The sequence below is a fragment of the Dysidea avara genome, chromosome 2 (genome assembly GCF_963678975.1).
Source record: "Dysidea avara chromosome 2, odDysAvar1.4, whole genome shotgun sequence".
Classification (NCBI taxonomy): Eukaryota; Metazoa; Porifera; class Demospongiae; order Dictyoceratida; family Dysideidae; genus Dysidea; species Dysidea avara.
Window position 1 is genome coordinate 54,596,023 of NC_089273.1, and position 19,658 is coordinate 54,615,680.

The 19,658-nt window shown below is 38.9% G+C and overlaps 1 protein-coding gene across 1 annotated transcript in view; it reads left to right on the top strand.

Moving 5' to 3' along the window:
- The window catches only part of LOC136247702 (F-box only protein 11-like), a 34,324-nt gene that overhangs the window by 11,849 nt on the left and 2,817 nt on the right, over positions 1–19,658 (top strand). Inside the window, exons 14-20 of the mRNA XM_066039531.1 lie at positions 129–204; positions 11,658–11,790; positions 11,930–12,006; positions 14,815–15,000; positions 18,069–18,161; positions 19,404–19,487; positions 19,542–19,650. Of these exons, the coding sequence (XP_065895603.1) occupies positions 129–204; positions 11,658–11,790; positions 11,930–12,006; positions 14,815–15,000; positions 18,069–18,161; positions 19,404–19,487; positions 19,542–19,650 (758 nt within the window). The remainder of the gene's footprint in view (positions 1–128; positions 205–11,657; positions 11,791–11,929; positions 12,007–14,814; positions 15,001–18,068; positions 18,162–19,403; positions 19,488–19,541; positions 19,651–19,658) is intronic.

The window sequence follows — 19,658 nt, forward strand, 5'->3', positions numbered from 1 at the left end:
ACACACACACACACACACCACACACTACACACACACACACACTACACATAATACAACTTCAGTTATCCATCATATCTCCAGGGGTTATGATGTACAGTTTGTTACAGATCTATTCCTTCCCATTACAGCATGATGGAGGACTAGGTTTGATTGAGGCTAATGAGATCCACAACAACACATTGGCTGGAGTATGGGTGACCACAGGTGAGGATTAGTATTGTGTAGCATCAGTTTGAGGATTAACACATGTACAAGTAATACACACCATGTGAGCAACACTACCTGATCACATGACGCATCATGTGAGCAACACTACCTCCCTGCAGAACCTAACAATATAGTGACAACCTTTACACAATGATACTTGTAGTCTACTATTGTGAAGAATTATCAGTAACAGTTCATGTTGTAGTGTTGATATGTGACTGTATCTGCAAGAAGTTTGTGCCTTTTTTAAATTCCATGTTTTCTTTACCCAGTGGAATGGTTAATTTAAAGTTTCAGCCCTAGAAGCTGAGAGCTTTAACTACAAAATGATCACAACAGATAGATTGTTTTGTGTAGTTATATATTACAGGTTTTTGCAATTGAATTCGTCACCTTTGCAATTGACTTCGTCCCGTTTGCAGTAGAGTTTGTCGTCTTTGCAGTAGAATTCGTCTCGTTTACAATTGAAATCGTCGGTTTTGCAATTGATTTCGTCACTCTTGCATTAGAATTTGTTGCGTTTTGCACAAGAATTTGTCATAATTACATTGACTGCAAGAATTGCCAAGAAGCCAGCTGCTCATCACAAGGTCAGTGCCAGAAATAACAGTCGGCCATCGACCATTTTCCAAGCAAAATCACGTATTGACCGACTATTTGGAGGCTTGTTCGGTCAAACATCCGACAAGCAGCTAGACATAGTTGGTAAAAGCTCACACAATTAAAAATCAATCAAGCTATAACAGATGTCACCGGGAGATGTCACATCAAGTTGATAGCATATCTCACAGCCCCCAGCGATTATGCGACCCATAGGATGATATCACGTGATCACAGACGACAGGAGACTTGTTCTAATATTTTAGTGCGCACATTGGACCTCGATTTAAACTCAAGCTGTTTTGTCAAGACTTTGGAAGAGTGGAAACATTTAGACTATCTACATTTCAGGATATTCAGGCCTACTGAGCAAAGGGATTTAAAGCGACTTGCTTTTGGCGGGATCCGGCAGTTGAGCCACATTGGCCAGAAGTGATGCGCCTTTGCCAGGTGTTACTAACATGGATATACTTAGCGATTAATCTTGAAGTTAAACAGTGGAAACCAGCAATATCAGAGGAAAATTCATGGCCAAGAGTAAGCTGGCTCGATATGGATAACTTAAAAAGGATGGTAGCGGTTGTTGCTGTAGCCGAATCATCGTTATGTGGTGGTTAGTACATTTGACCTATGTACTGGAGCGTGTTTCTTAGAAGAGGTGTGGCTATTACCTAAGCTGTGGCGTTTAACCTGGTAAATATTTGTAGCTCACGTGCTTTATCTTAGTCATCACGCTGTAAGGTAGCTAGTCATACACATTAGAATAGTTAGTTAATGCACACATTTTTGATTAACAAAATTTAATAGGAGCCCATATGAAAATGGGTTCCTAAAATGTATGTGGTGGAGTTAGAAGTGTGTCTAGGTGTTACATGTGTTGGTGACCTGTGAAGGATTGTTCATGGTGTCCAATAGTATCCTGTGATCCTGTCCTCTGAAGCACGTCAGCTACATAACACTTGCTATTCCCAGGAGACAAGATGGCCAATCAAATCAGGAAACGGCCTACAGAATTTAATCTTGCTAGGACATTTGACCAGTCAATGATGAATTCTTATTTCTGGCACTGCAAGGTGAATCATTTTCACCATGGAGAATACCACTTGAGACACTAGCTGTCTGTCAAGTTAATTAGCTTGTTCAGGAGTGACCACACCCATCGCCAATGGTGAAGCACAGTTGCGAATGTTGCTGAAGAAGCCATAGCAGAAGAATTATCACCTTATAAGGAGTTGTTTACAACAGTTGTAAGTACTTCAACAAGATCATGGAGCAGCTGCTACATCTTGTTTTCATGTTTACTGCAGCTGCCAATTTTGTTACAGACGAATTCTTGTTCTTGTGCAAATGCGATGAATTCTAATACAAATACGATGAAATCAATTGCAAAACTGACGAATTCAATTGCAAACGGGACAAATTCTACTGCAAAGATGACGAACTCTACTGCAAATGGGACAAAGTCAATTGCAAAGGTGACGAAATCAATTGCAAAAACCTGTAACTAATGTTGTGTTGTATGAAGTGTAACTTTCACCTTCAAGCTTTTCATGAACAAGCAAATTGTTTGTTGAGTAAGTCAGGTCCTTCTATTACCACCTGGGGTGAAGGTGAACACTGTGAGGATGACATGTCTGTCTTCCTTAATGTATTAATATCTTCTGTTTCCATGGGAACATGGCATGAAACAAAGAACTCCTCTTGTTTTGCGGAATATATGATAACAGATTTTTTGTTATCACCTTCCTTCATTGAACTCATAAATTGACGATTTTTAAAAATATATATACTTGTTTTGTTTAGTGTAAACATGTACAATTCTTGTTGGTCCAGTACAATTCTTGTTGGTACAGTACAATTCTTGTTGGTCCAGCAGAATTCTTGTTGGTCCAGCAGAATTCTTGTTAGTCCAGTAACCTGTTTTAATCCAGCCATCTAGTCCTAACTGTGTCTCCATTATTCCACGTTGGTGTAATCCTTGCTGCTCACCAATCATTTTATCCCAAGTATGTCTTTCTAGTAGCTACTAAGTGATCTCTACACAATGAAATGTTGTGTATAGTTACAGGAACACAGACAGGTACTACGTAAATCGAATATTTGTACATAGTGGTGCCTCCATTATCCGGTAATATCTGAACATTCAGTTATCTGAACTGTGGAAGTGATTGTCCTATTAGAGTATTTTGTCTAAAGTGTATGTTCTATTAGAGTATTTTAACTAAGCTCTGTATATAAATGTATGGGCTTCATTTATCTGAACCTTTCCATTACTTGAACACACCTATGGAAGTATTTCATGCACTGTAATATAATATATACAGGCTGTAGTTATATCCCATAATATAGTTATATTCTATATGGTTAAATCACATATATATATATATATATTAGAGATGTACTGATGTGGGTTTTTTATGGTGTGCTGTTTTGATGGGTCGATTTTCTGCAAAAACCGACTCATTTGCTTGGTATGCCGTTTGTTTCAAAATTATGCCTCTTGATGGGTCGATTCAAAAATTGACTCGGTTTTTATAACATGCATAAAAATCGACTTGATTTTTTGAGACACACAAAAAAATGATTTGGCATCAGAAAAAGCATGCAAAAATATTGACTCGGTATTTGTAGCTGACACGCAAGTATCCACGTGACTGCAGGGCTTTACGGAAAGCCACACTCTGGCTTCAGTTGGGTTCGAATGAGTGTCTTGTGATAAAATGTTAAAGGCCGAGCCGGAGATGGCAAATGAAGAGAAGAAGACGAGGTAACAGAACTGAAAATATGTACAACAATGTGAGGTAGCTTGCTAGCTTCACGCCTCGGTTCAGTGTGTTGGTAGCTAGCTATGGGCCTAAAATTATGTTCCAGTTTCTACTGGTTAGCTATTAAAGCATTTTTGTGTAGCTTACGTAGTTCAAGGAGAATGCTGGAAAGCCATACTACGTACTTTCAGGAGAACTACTGAATTGATGGGAAAGTTGCGTTACAAAGAAACTGTAAAGAGCCAAAGAAAGGATCATTGTGATATAACACCTTTGAAAGTAGATGGAGTTGTCTACAACAACAGTCTAGAGATCTTAATAATTATTACACTTCAGTGTTTACCCCAATCACAATGGAAACACCTCCACTGATGAGTGAGCCACTGACACCAGACCTATTCAGATTGACACTAATGGTGTTGTTGAACTATTAAATCCTTAGAGACTCAAAAGGTTACTGGACCTGATGAAATTCCAGCACTATTTTTTGAAAAAATCCAGTGAACTTCTCGTCCCCTGACTTACTCTTATTTTCCAAGAATTGTTAAACCATTGCTCCTTACCATAGAGGGTGTATATTGTACTCATTTCTAAGAAGGGAAATCGTGCTATCCCTAACAATTACACACCTGTTTCCTTGACTTGTATTTGTTCAAAAATTCTTGAACACATGTTAAGTTTATTCACATGTATTATTTTGCTCGTTTATGTCACCATAACATTTATGTGACCAACAACATGGCTTTTGTGTTAAGTCACAATATATATTAACTGTTAACAAATTTGCTGAAAACTTGAAAAATAGAGAGCAGTTTGATATTTGTTTGACAAGTGTCCCATCACCATTTATTCCACAAGCTCCATCATTATGACATTTGTGGAGATTATATGTGGCTGGATTTTGGAAAAAAGATCCAAATCACACGTTAGAAGTTTAGAGATAAATGGTTTTAAAGAATTCAAGTCAGCATAACTTGCCTAGGATAGCAAGCACGCGTATGAAATTCACACAAAAGATGCATCAATCTATTACCTTTTAGACCACTTCCAGTACTTGTAGCTGCTTGTAGAGTTTCCCTCTAGAAAATCTGAGCAGTTGGATGAGCAAAGTAGTATCATGAGCGCTCACAAAGGTGGGGGGGGAGGGCAAGAGTAGACCTCAAAATGGAGGAAGACGACGATTGGAGCCCCGTCACGAGATTACGGGGCTGTGCTGGCTCCATAGAGGCTGATATGTAGCAGAATCAACAGAGAAAACGTCTGGCCAACATTATAAGGCTGTCCACCAGTAAACCACTGGTTCTTGCCAAGCTAGGTCCTTCACAAGGCCCGAAACCGCTATTTGAACACTCCATACCACCCAGAAAAGATGTCTGTTAAAACCAGCCTCGAGTAGTTTGAGTAGTACTGAGTGTCAAAACCAGTAGTATGATAGTGTAGCTATCCACTGGTGGTGTTAGTTTGATTTTGCCTGATGTGCAATTTGGATCGGTTTTGTAAAATCTGGTCACATATTAAATTGGATAAAGAACTTTACCTCAAACAGACCTCAATGCGTAATAGTTGATGATCAACAAAGTGATTGAACTGGAGCATCACCTGGTGTTCCTTAGGGGACAGTCCTTGCTACCCTACTACTCCTTTGCTTCATTAACAACCTACCTAACAGAGTTAAATCCAAGATAAAAACTGTATGCAGATGATGTGATATTATCTGCTCACTAGATGACTGTCACAGATTACAACAGGACCTTAAATACTTTGGAACAATGGGAAGCTGACTGAAAAATGTCGTTCAACTAATAACAAAAATGTGAATTTCTTAGAATGTTAGCTCAATATATAAATAGTAAAACTATAAAGAAGATTACGTGTTAAGTATTTAGCTTACCTGGTTGGAGACAGTAAACAAATTACCAACAATACCAAATGTTTCTTGCAATGTAAATTGAGCAAGCGTCCTCTCCAAATCAAAAGTAACTGTTACAAATCTCTGATTTTAGAATACTCAACCATGAACAGTCTGGTCATCCCACACACAAAGGGACATTGATGCCATCAAAAATGTTCATACAACTATGCCAGCATCACTGAAATGCTACCTTAGCCAGATGTATGAGTGAACAGTGTTATTAAAATTATATCTCACCAAATCGATATTAATGCAGATGATTTCCTTATTCCTATAACTCTTGCTATAATGCTTTACATTCATCACACCAGAGGCCATGACAAAAGATTTTTAACCTGATGACTACACATTTCCTCTGCAATTATCATTTGGAATTCCGTACCCCAACACGTGATTGATTTTACCAATTCAAGTGCAGCCTATCTAGCTGGACTAGTAACTGTTTAATAGTTTATCAAAGTATATAGTCTTATATAGTGAATATTGTATAATTAACATAAGAAGTTTTGTGCATCATACCGGCTCTTTTTGTGGTCTGCACAACAACAACAATAGTCAAATAATAATCTTTTTTTTAAATAAATTTTTCCCAGGCTAGATGGACTGCCCTTGCCACCACCCCAGCACTAGGTGTTAAAGTGCTGGACAGCTAGAGATACCAGCAATCAAACAAGGCCGCCAGACTCCAAGCGACCCTCGGAGTAGGCCAGATCAATAATAGTGGTTGATGGACGGCCAACTGAAGAGCGATGACCCCTCAAACACATCACTGCAGATCTTAACAATGAAAAGCAAAGCCTACGTCGCAGCCAGAATAAGCATTTGCTGTAATTAACACTGCATTTCTCAGCCAACATTGAAGCAAGCTTCCTAAAAACTGTTGTAGCAGTGGGCCCCATTCCACCAGTAGCTGCAAACACCAATGGTGAAAACAAGCTCTCTCAACCTCTCTAACACGCTCATCACATGCCCGTCTTTTTTCACGTTCATGAAGCTGGTAACATCTGGACAATTGGGAGCGAAAATAAGAGCACACAAAAGAGTTGAAAACCCTGACATCGAAAAACGCACGCTGCCTATTTCGACCCCAAAAATCCCTGGCAACAACATCAAGACGGGCACCATCTTCACTATTGGCAGTAGTGAATTGCACTGGCTCACCATCAAGAGGCTGGAGAACAGGCTTAACACCAACGTCACTGCACACTTTACTCAACAGACTTGCAGTTAAATCCCTGACTTCATTGTGGCAGATAGATGGAAACTCGCCACAGGGACAAGTAAAGGCATGCTCCACACAAAAGGGTTTACCACAAACACATGTCTGAGGCAAGTTAACAGGTTGCCATCCAAATCTTAAACACAAGGCATCATGAAACTCCCCCTTGCTTAAGGCAAACCCATGTTCAGCAATAGGTAGCGTCGTTAACCAACACGATGCGCCTCGCTCTGATGCAGCTTCAAAGGCACGCCGTAATTGTGGAGACAGTTGATCACAAAGCAAGTCTGCTTGAGCAGATAGATCATTTCGGCGTGAAATCAAACTTGAACTGGTACATTTGCTGATATACATCTAAGGAACAAGAGGTACATTTTCTTAAAAGATGGTCAACTAGAGGAGCCGCAACACGGCTAGAAGACAAAAACGATGAGGAAAAGTGAACGGTTGGAATAATGACACCAAGCCCTCCAAGGCGGGCAGGCAGTGAAAGAAGCTCTCGTTCAATGGAACCAAATGCTGGTCAGCCAGTCATTGCAGGAAGAAACCGAAGGCTCAGGACATCATCAAGTGGATGGAAAAGCTCAGGAGTGAAAGGCACTGTCCGAGCAATATATGACCAACGGTGCAGAAACACATGTGTAAAGGCCGTATATGCTGCTTGTGGTTGGGTGATAGCAATTTCAGAAAGTTTCTCCATCTCACCCACCCATTTAGAAACCTTGTTTTGAACATAACTGTTCAGAAATTCATCAGTGCCCAATGCGGAGCCAAGGTGACGCTTACCAGCATCAGTGATGACCACACCAATGCCCCAAAACAAAGCCCTAGCCTTATGTAGATGTTGCGGCTTCACAATAAGGCAAGTCTTAACGGCATTTGGAAAATATCCAAAATCAGGTCCCAGACAAATCAAGTTATCCCACCAACAGCGGAGATTCTGCAGGGAGCCACCTGCTAAGGCATCGTCAGCATACCACATCTGTGAGACATCAACACACGCCTAAACACCGCCTAAGGAAGCTCCCCAACCACAAAAGAAGCCTTAGAAGTTAATTTGGAAGACGTTTTAGTCCACTGGAAAATATGAATATAAGTACTTTTTAAACTTTCTGAAATATGCCATTTTGTTCATCTTCTTGTTCATCGCTACTATAAGAGGTATACTAGCTAGACATCTGCAACTTCGCGATTGGGATCCTGTTCGCGACCATAAAGATCCAGGTGGACTAATGGCGATAGAGTGTGGAGACCTCAACTCTTATTGGTCTATAGCTAGCTAGCTGCACACTCCTTTGTTGACTTGAGACACTCTAATAGAACAGTCACAAGGTACACTGTAACTAGCTGTGCTGCAACAAAAAACTAAACAAACTAGTGTTTTAAAATTGTTAATTTAAAAATGAAGTAGGGATCTATGCAATAAAAAGTAGTGAAACAAGAGATGAATGATGGTATTACAGCATAGCTTGATGGGAAAGTCCCTACTTTGGCATTGAACAAAATTATAGCTAATGTGCCAAAGTAGGACTTTCCCACCAAGCTATACTGTAATACCATCATTCATGTATTGTTTCACTACTTTTTATTGCATAGATCCCTACTTCATTTTTTTAAATGAACAATTTTTAAGCTTGAAGTACAAACATGCTAGGTACAGTTTTTATATTCACAGAACTATTACACTGCATGATAATCATTCAATTTTTAAATCAATGTAAGTCTACTACGCTCAGGTTAATAGGGGTAAATGACACAGGTACTAAAAGAACATCTTTTGCCACAATGGAAAGGTAAGGATATGCTTTGCAATTATCTTTCCAAAAAGTTTACAGGGTTGGGTTTTTGGTACACATGGGATTTCCAAGTAGTCATCACGTTCACAATTCCAATTAAACAGCTTGTGGCTACATGATAGTTGTAAAAAGTACAGCAAGGTAAAATACTCGAATTTCATTGGCTACTTACAGGTATCTAAATCCTGTAGATCCCTTGTTCATGTCTCTCTGTCTCTGGGGCGATACAAAACACAGCAATTATGTGCCTGTTAACATTGGCAATGCATAGGCATTTAACTGGATAGCAACTGCTATAACATGTGTTACAAGTTACAGGGAGTTGTGTATTGGGCTTGTTAATAATGCCACATTTGCATTTCTCATGTCACAAGCAGCAGTGAAGATACAACAACACGCTGTGGTCTAAATTAGTTAGACATCGTAACATAGAGTTCTATGGAATTTTGAAACCCTCAGACTCTGTGTTGTGGTGCACGAGCGAAGCGAGGGTGATACTACAGGGCCTGAGGGTTTCTAAATTCCGTAAAACTCTGTGTTTCAATGTCTAACTATTATAAAGAATTTCAAGAAGTTGAAAACTACAATTTATTTTCATTGACGCTTACCATGTACAAACCACTCACTGTGTGCAAACTACAAGGTTTGCAGTACTGAAAAGTACTTACAAGTACTTCAAATACTCAAGTACATACAAGTACTTGGCAAAATACTTGAGTATAAGTACAAGTACATTGGGGTAATTATGAAAGTATTTAAGAAAAGTACAAGTACTTTCAAACTTGTACTTAAGTATAAGTACTCACGTTTTTATAAAAGTATGTAAAGGGTTTGCATGTTTCTTTACTGACGAGTTACTTACACAGGTAAAACCCTAGGTATCATTTTAATCCTTATTATTACATCACAAGTAGAATGATGTAAATTGCGTAGCCATAGGAGTGACGCTTAAAAATTTACGACCTAATGTATTTCACGGACTGGACTCACGGACTGGACTCATGCACTGAGCTGGAAACAACTTTTAAATAATATTCCAGGCATTATCCATCTCTTGCAACACTGGAGACACCACTATCGAGTTACAACTGCTGATACTGCTCTTCCTTACAAGTTATAACAAACTAGCGCATGCACTAATTAATTAGAATACACTTACGATACACGAGTACTATCAGTGATAAAGTGTGATAGAGGTTATTGTTATAGCTTAGATGTATTTCCTTTGTTGCTCCAGTACTTAGCACTAGTGTTAGGACTGTAGTGATAAATCAGTTTATTTACATAGCCCCATCAACCCTCTGGGTGGTGCCACCTGTAGCTACCCTGCTAAGAATTATTACTGGCTCATCTCTACAACCCTAGCACTAGTGCTAAAGCAATAAAGGAAAAACATCTAAGCTACAACAATAGCCTCTACCACGCTTTATCACTGCTAGTACTCATGTATCGTAAGTGTATTCTAATTAATTAGTGCATCGCTAGTTTGTTTACTTGTAAGGAAGAGCAGTATCAGCAGTTGTAGCTCGATAGTGGTGTCTCCAGTGTTCCAAGAGATGGATAATGCCTGGATTATTGTTTAAAAGCTGTTCCCAGCTCAGTGCATGAGTCCAGTCCGTGAGTCCAGTCCGCGAAATACATTAGGTCAAAATTTACAGCGCTTTGTGCAAGGCACACATATTTGGGCCAGTTTTCTGGACTATGTGGTTTTAAGGGTTATAAATGCATAAATTACAGCAAATTATGTTTATGCAATAAACAGCAGTGTTGGGACAGTTACTTTGTAAAGGTAACTAGTTACATATTACACATTACTTGCAACAGAACTATTTACCGTAGATTCCCTAAAATTTCGGCATCTCTAAATATTTGGCACTCCCCGTGCTTTGAACGCAATGTGCTCTAAATTTCGGTAAGCGCAGGAAAGTTTCTAATTATAAGCGCGCTAATTTTTCGGCACTTGGAGCACTAGTTGACGAAGGTCTCTTGAGTACTAAGGATTCCCAGTGACCTCACACTATCGACGCTGGATGAAACACCAAGTGTGAAATTGTTCAGGGAACGTACCCAACGATATCATCGTGTGACATCACGACTACCGCAAAACGATCTTCGTTTCTGTTCACAGGATAAAATCTTTTCCTGGCCCCACATCTCCTTATAACATGATACACCCTCAGATAACGCTTTGTTAGCCATGGAACACTTCATGCAGCATCTGGTAGCGAGATTTATCACGAGATAGTTCAATAATACTATTGATTGTGGTTTCTATTTTTATTACTTTTTGAAATCCTTAATATTATGTCTGGGTGATTGTATTCAAAAGTGATGTATTAATGACATTGACCATCCCTCCTAGATAATGTAGGCGATCATAATATATAGCGCTGCGGCCAAGTGAGTGTTGTAGTATCGTCAGCTCTGCCTCAAGGCGTTCCTGTTAGTCCCTGTAGAAAGAAATCCAGAAAGTAAGCAGTAAATGGATCACGAATAGTATAACTATAAAGCGTGCAGACTGTATCAGGGATAGATCCCTAAAAATTCGACAATAGCACCAGGCTGGTACATTTTTTCCTAATTGTTCGGCCAGACACGGTCTGAATTAATTTATTTCTGCCAAATTTTTAGGGAATCTACAGTAGTTACAGTTACATATTACCCATATAATAAAGTAACTATAATAATATTACATATTATATTACTTTGTGTCCACAGCCTTAAGCTGTCACGTGTGAAACTACCACCTTATCATTTGACATGATTTCGTTGTTGCATGGCAATGTGCAAATCTTGGTTATAAGTAAGAAGCTGGTGAATAAGTTTCATTCAGTAGGCTTCATTACTTCGTTGTGGCTAGGCATTACTCAGTGGATTACTAAAAAGATTAGTAACTTCGTTACTTGTAGTAATAATATTACATAATATTAGACTCATTACAGTAACTATATTACTTAGGTAACGTGTTACATTTGTAAGTAAAGTAACTTGAGTTATATTACCTGTTTTTATAGCATATTTTGTTATATTACTTAGTTACCACAAAAATAATAATATTATGTAATACGTTACATAAGTAACGTGTTACTCCCAACACTGATAAACAGCGTGTGTATGTTGTAGGTTTCTATATCTAATCATTGTGTATGTTATGACAGGTAGTAGCCCTACACTACGACACAACAGGATACACAGTGGTAAACAAGTTGGCATTTATTACTATGACAACGGGGGAGGGGTGTTGGAGGAGAATGACATTTTCAATCATGCGTTCTCTGGTGTACAAATAAGGTAAACCGATTGGCTTTAATTGTTTTGCGTGGGTGTATGATGTAAAACACATCTTGGGGGGGTGCTATTGGGGGGTTGTACGTATGACACAGCCTGGAGGGTTGTATGACACATACTCTTATCATTGTGTTCCCTACAGGACAGGCAGTAATCCCACAATCAGAAGGAATAAGATATTTGGAGGGAAGAATGGAGGAATACTAGTATATAACTCGGGTAAGTGAACTACTCATCTTGTTTACAATGAATGATGATATCTGGCAAGAGGCAACACCTGTTTGATAAAGACTTCTAACAATAACTAATAGCAAGAGTTCATAATATGTAAAAACTCTTGAATAGTGCTCAAAAGTAGTCAACTACTACAGCATCACCATCACCAAGAGGGAGAACTCCATCACCAAGAGGGAGAACTCCATCACCAAGAGGGATTATCTTACAATAATTAATTACTAAGAGATGGACATTTGGTTTACTAACTTCAATCTGATGACAACTTGGTTTAGTAACTTCAATCTGATGACAACTTGGTTTAGTAACTTCAGTCTGATGACAACTTGGTTTAGTAACTTCAGTCTGATGACAACTTGGTTTAGTAACCTCAATCTGATGACAACTTGGTTTAGTAACTTCAGTCTGATGACAACTTGGTTTAGTAACTTCAATCTGATGACAACTTGGTTTAGTAACTTCAATCTGATGACAACTTGGTTTAGTAACTTCAATCTGATGACAACTTGGTTTAGTAACTTCAATCTGATGACAACTTGGTTTAGTAACTTCAGTCTGATGACAACTTGGTTTAGTAACTTCAGTCTGATGACAACTTGGTTTAGTAACCTCAATCTGATGACAACTTGGTTTAGTAACTTCAGTCTGATGACAACTTGGTTTAGTAACTTCAATCTGATGACAACTTGGTTTAGTAACTTCAATCTGATGACAACTTGGTTTAGTAACTTCAGTCTGATGACAACTTGGTTTAGTAACTTCAGTCTGATAACAGTTTGGTTTAGTAACTTCAATCTGATGACAACTTGGTTTAGTAACTTCAGTCTGATGACAACTTGGTTTAGTAACTTCAGTCTGATGACAACTTGGTTTAGTAACTTCAGTCTGATGACAACTTGGTTTAGTAACTTCAGTCTGATGACAACTTGGTTTAGTAACCTCAATCTGATGACAACTTGGTTTAGTAACTTCAGTCTGATGACAACTTGGTTTAGTAACTTCAATCTGATGACAACTTGGTTTAGTAACTTCAATCTGATGACAACTTGGTTTAGTAACTTCAGTCTGATGACAACTTGGTTTAGTAACTTCAGTCTGATAGCAGCTTGGTTTAGTAACTTCAATCTGATGACAACTTGGTTTAGTAACTTCAGTCTGATAACAACTTGGTTTAGTAACTTCAGTCTGATAACAACTTGGTTTAGTAACTTCAGTCTGATGACAACTTGGTTTAGTAACTTCAATCTGGTGACAACTTGGTTTAGTAACTTCAATCTGATGACAACTTGGTTTAGTAACTTCAATCTGGTGACAACTTGGTTTAGTAACTTCAGTCTGATGACAACTTGGTTTAGTAACTTCAATCTGGTGACAACTTGGTTTAGTAACTTCAGTCTGATGACAACTTGGTTTAGTAACTTCAATCTGATGACAACTTGGTTTAGTAACTTCAGTCTGATAACAACTTGGTTTAGTAACTTCAGTCTGATGACAACTTGGTTTAGTAACTTCAGTCTGATAACAGTTTGGTTTAGTAACTTCAATCTGATGACAACTTGGTTTAGTAACTTCAGTCTGACGACAGCTTGGTTTAGTAACTTCAGTCTGATGACAACTTGGTTTAGTAACTTCAGTCTGGTGACAACTTGGTTTAGTAACTTCAGTCTGATGACAACTTGGTTTGCTAACTTCAGTCTGGTGACAACTTGGTTTAGTAACTTCAGTCTGATGACAACTTGGTTTGCTAACTTCAGTCTTGTGACAACTTGTTTTACACTGTATGTTGGCTCCAGATCTATCATCAATAATATTCTCTATTTACAGTAAATAACAGTATAGAGCAGTCATCAAGCCACTAATAGATAAATAATGTACACATATAGGTGAGCCTCATTTATCAATAACTTTAGGAGTTACAGCTCCACATAGTAGCAACAATAGAGAGATCAATTTGTATAGCAAGTGTTGGGAAAATAAATTACAGGCTCGGTTGTAACTTACAACACAGAGTTGAAATGTACGTAATCCTGTTCACCATGAGTAGGGGAATTGATTACTGTGTAAGTTCACCTTTCTTCTCTACATATATACAAAGGCAAAATTAGTGAAGAAAGATTGATCGTGTACTGTTGTTTCGATGTGATGTAAACAAATGCCAGTAGGCGAATAAGAGAGGTTTTTATTGTTAGTCCTATTCTTCACTAAGAACAAAGTGTTCAAAAATTCACCATTTTTTTTAATATGCAAGTATTGTATTTAAGGCTGTAAACTAGGTTTCACTGATCTGGTCACATATTGTAAACTTTGTGGCTACACTGACTTTAGCAGTTGTGCTTATGTCCCCATACTGCATATCACATACCAGTGGATAGCATGTCCCAATACTCCATATCACATACCAGTGGATAGTATGTCCCAAAACTCCATATCACATACCAGTGGATGACATGTCCCAATATTCCATATCACATGCCAGTGGATAACATGTCCCAAAACTCCATATCACATACCAGTGGATGACATGTCCCAATATTCCATATCACATACCAGAGGATAACATGTCCCCAGACCTGCTTGTTCACATGAAATACAAGCATGTGTGTAACTTATAATGTAATTTGTCACTGGTAATGAAAGTATAAATGTTAATCTACTGTATACTTACTTAGTTTGTGATTGATCTACAGCTAGTACAATTATTTGTATAAATTTTGTGATTTGAGAGTTGGTCTGTACAAAGGATAGTAATCCATTATACCACATCATGTTACATCTCTACATTACATCATACAGGTCTGGGATTACTAGAATACAATGAGATCTATGGTAACACATTATCTGGAGTATGGATTAAGACAGATGCTGATCCGGTGTTGAGAGGTAACAAGATCTATGATGGACTGGAATGTGGAGTGTGTATCTTCAGTAATGGAAGAGGATTACTAGAACAAAATGAGATATTTAGTAATGCATTAAGCGGTCAGTTTTGTGTAGGCTTGTAACTATATATTGTGTTGTTAATGAAGGTATGGGAAGTGATACTGTGACAATAAAACAAATTGATTGCTAAGAGAGCATTTCCAGTTGGTCCAAATCACTATAAACAAGTGTCAGTTGGTTTACCATCATATACAGTAGCTCATGTGATCTAAACCTCATGGGGTGAGAAATATACGTAACATTACAAAAAGCCAGTTGTTGTTCCTCATTAGTAAGTAGCCTATGTTGATACAGTATCCTTCCCCAAGTGGGATGATATATGGGTTAGAGTTGATACAGTATCCTTCCCCAAGTAGTCAACACTCTGATGATATATGGGTTAGAGTTGATACAGTATCCTTCCCCAAGTAGTCAACACTCTGATGATATATGGGTTAGAGTTGATACAGTATCCTTCCCCAAGTAGTCAACACTCTGATGATATATGGGTTAGACTGCCTTACCTCAGTTACCTGCTGCTGGCCAGATAAACTAATTTTTGTAGCAAAATAAAAAGTAGTGAAACAAGGGAGGTCACCTGAAGATATGCTAGTGGACATTTAACTGTAGGTATTGAATGAAGTAGAGGTCCACTACTATAATATATTTTATAAGGGTAGACTGCTCAGTATAAAAATACTGCCTTTGTGTCACATTTGTCTTTGCTGACAGTGCATAGTATCAGTTCACTCGTGTGATGGCTTCCCCACGAATTGTCTGAGTTTTCCGTTGTGACTGGTCACTGGAGGTTGATGGTTGAGGTCCTTCTCATATAGTGTTCTTCATTTGTAACACTGTGAAAAAGGCTGACTACAGCTGAAAATGAAGCATATAATAGTCTCTTCACTATATCAGTTGGGGCATGCATTCAGATGAAAACAACAAGCCAAGCCTGGAGTCATTCCGTCTTCTAATGTGGTATGTGTGGGTTCACCAGTCATAATTAATAAATCTTACAAAGAAGTACACAAACAGTTCAATTAGGGATCATACAGTGTAGAAATAAAAGTGATTAAACAAGGGAAGTCATCTTCAACGAGGAAGGTCATCTACACCTGAAGGTATTGTGATGTAGTGTGGACACCATCTACCACACACTTCAAGCGCCTTGAGAGACTGCACTCGAAATTTTCCTATTTAACATCTACAGGAGCTGTATGAGCATTACTTTGGTAGAGCAGTGACAATATCATACAGCCATACAAGTTTTACATAAGATCTCACCATCATACTTACACAACAGTTTTCATTACGTTGTTGACATCTCTTCTCGCGTTGTTCATAATGCTCATCGTTTATTTGTGCCAAAAGTTAGAACTACATTTGCTAAGAATAGTTTCTATTTTCGTGGAACACAAATTTGGAATTCACTAAACCCCACACTGTATGTAGCAAGGAAACTGACGGATTTTAAATACTAGTTAAAGCACCGCCACGAGTGCAATATGGAAAAAATAGCACAAGGGCATGGGCGAGGGGCTAATACAGCACGAGGCAAAGCTGAGTGCTGTATTAGGTTCGAGACCATGCTTGAGTGCTATTTTTTCCATATTGCATGAGCAGTGGCGGTGTTTATTATACTAAAGTAGTGGCTGCGAAGAGTGGGGGTGACGCCAAGTAGCAGGAGGTGAGTGCCTATCCGCGTAAGCTCAAGACCGTGTGTATTCAGTGCAGTGATTAACATTATTCATACTCGTTCATACTGCACCAGCGTCAGAGCACCAGCGTGATGAAGCTAGCTAGCTACGTAGCTTTAATTGATTTGAGCTGCCGAGAGCGACAGTTAAGTGGCAAACTTCGGTTGAGGCCTGGCTTAATGCCCATGAGTAAGTCTGTGACTTTGTTATAGAGAGGCTTGCTATCGTGTTTAGCAGGTGAGAGTACATTTATAGAAGCCATGGTGTGGCGCTGGGAACGATACCACAAAGGCAACTGGAGTGAATTAACTTATCGTGTTCCACCTGGCTTGACAACGTGGACAGGAGTCATTTTGTAGTGTTGATAACGCCATGTGTTCTGTTCCTTCTCAGGGTAATTCGCCCACTTGTGTTTAGGTCATGGCATTGTTTTATGTGTTTATGATATGTCATAATTGTTGAATGGCTTCATAACATTGCAGTGGTTTGGTGAAAAGAATGCGATAATGTGTCTGGCATTGGTCATGCTTTGGTCAACTTGTTTACTGTTTCAACAGTGCTGTATTGGGATCAAAGGGAAAATACAGCACACTTCGGCAAATACAGCACAGTTGAAATAAATACAGAAAATTGCATTGTCTTTGCAACAACCGGCCATGTGCGGTTTGAGCATGCGCGTGTTTTGAATAATAAAACGCGCGCAATACCGGGTATAACAGTACGCAGGTATCGAAGCCGTTCAATTCCGCGTCAGTTAAATCATTGCATAACCGGAATTATACACACTTTTACGGCAAGTACGCATACCAGGAATGGTAGGATCATCACTAGTTAGCAAATACCAAAACCCTGTATTGCACGCATTTTATTATTCGAAACACGTGCATGCTCAAACCGCGCATGGCCGGTAGTTGCAAAGACAATGCAATTTTCTGTACAGCACCCTGCCAGCTTTGAAGTGCGCAGCCAGGTGTACAATATGGAAATAAAAGTACACTTTTTACTTTGATCTTTTCACCCAAAGTACAATAGGTCTTTATATAAGTCAATTTCATGTATGTAATTATGTACTGCAGTATACCTGTCAGGTTGAAGTGACATTGAACAGTGCAATCCCATAGCCTCAGCAGTTATCAAGTTATACTTGTCTGAAGGCATCAGTCTGTCAGTCAGTTATGTATAACCTTTCCACCTAACCAGTACTACCAAGGTGCCATGAAGGTATTGTGAGGCTGGTTTTGGGGGGTGTTTTTGGCCAGAGTAGCCGAAACTTCCATGATCCCTAATGTACAGTGATTGTATGATGTAACCTGTATACGTAGATCACTTCTATTGTGTAATACTATCCCTTGAGGCTGTTATCGTATGGATCTAACGAGGATATTATCTCCTGTACCCTGAGGAAAATTATTACACATGTACCCCCTACAGGTATATTGATCAGTTCCAGTAGTCAACCAGTGGTGAGGAAGAACAGAGTGTTTGGAGGAAGAGCAGCTGGAATAGAAGTCACCAATAGTGCTGGTGTGTACTGTGGTGTATTTATGTCATGGTTGTAACACAGGCATGATGGCTTTCCCTGATATCTATACCTAACTGACAGTCCAAGGGCTGAGGGAATACATATCAGGCAAAAGTTAGAATTGCCTGTGTTACAGCTAATATGTAACACTTCTGATCCATAGCAGACTAATAGCCCGAGTGCAATCACCGGATATACATGCATTCCTGAAAATTTTGATTATGGGTCAGCAGCTACAGTAGGGGACTTTAAAAAGTTTACATTTGGTTTTGTAAAATAACCCTTGTAATTTTATATATTATCATTGTAACTGTAAAAAAAAAAGAAAAAAAAAAAGATTGTAATCACAATATGTTCAACAAAACAGCCAGTTGTACACAACCACACCCAGAACAAATTAGTTGGGTAACCACCAGCTGGATGAGTATCTAACAAGCTTTGTTAACTAGCTCTGAGTGTTATTCATTGAACTACAAGCATGGCTTCATGGGTAGAAACAACTCCTTTCCACGTCATTGTGAGTAACGTTCTCCTGAGTGTCACATGACTGTGGCACAGTGCTAACAATTCTTGCATTTTATGGCTGCTTTCACATTACAGACCATAACACTTTTATCATTACATCATAACCACATGATCCACTCCTCTACAGGGGTGTACGAGGGTAGGATATTCTCCTCAGAGTAATGAAGTCTTGCTAGTGTTTGTAGTGTGTGTGTGCACGTGCGCATGTGTGAGTGCGTGTGTGTGTGAGTGCGTAGTATAGTGTGTGTATGTGTAGTGTGTGCGTGCGTGTGTGTGTGTGTGAGTGCATAGTGTAGTGTGTGTGTATATGCATATGTGTAGTGTGTGTATGTGTAGTGTGTGCATGTGTGTGAGTGCGTAGTATAGTGTGTAATGTGTGTGTGTGTGTGCATGCGTGCATAGGTAGCTATTTTGTAAAAAAAATTGCACAAGGAATTTTAAGAAATAGTGAAACAAGGGAGGTCACCTACATCTGTCCTGAAGATATACTAATGGACAAGAAAATTCCCTGTACTTGTCTAACTAAAGAAATAAAATGAAATGGATTAGATAAATTGCAAACATTCGGGAGCTGTTCATAATTTGTTCTTACTGATATCAAAGTCCTTTTTGATAACACAGTTTAAGGGTTTCGCAGCATTTAAGCAGGTACACTTGTTATGCAATGACGAGGGGTTGGGTGTACTACCAGGATGTGACATGTGGTAATCATATTACAGGTGGGACTATTGAACATAATGAAGTTTTTGGTAACAGATATCATGGGATATGTTTAGCCACCGGTGTAAACCCTAAACTGAAAGGTGAGCATTATATAGCAATGCTACACTGTTACCATGGTAATTAACACAATACAGGTAACAGTGTTTATGGTAATTGCCAACCACTGGACCAGGCTATAGCTGAGGGGAAGTGTTTGTTCTCTGTGTCCGGCAACAACTCTTATCCCATGGACAAGTTTTACAAGTGAGAAT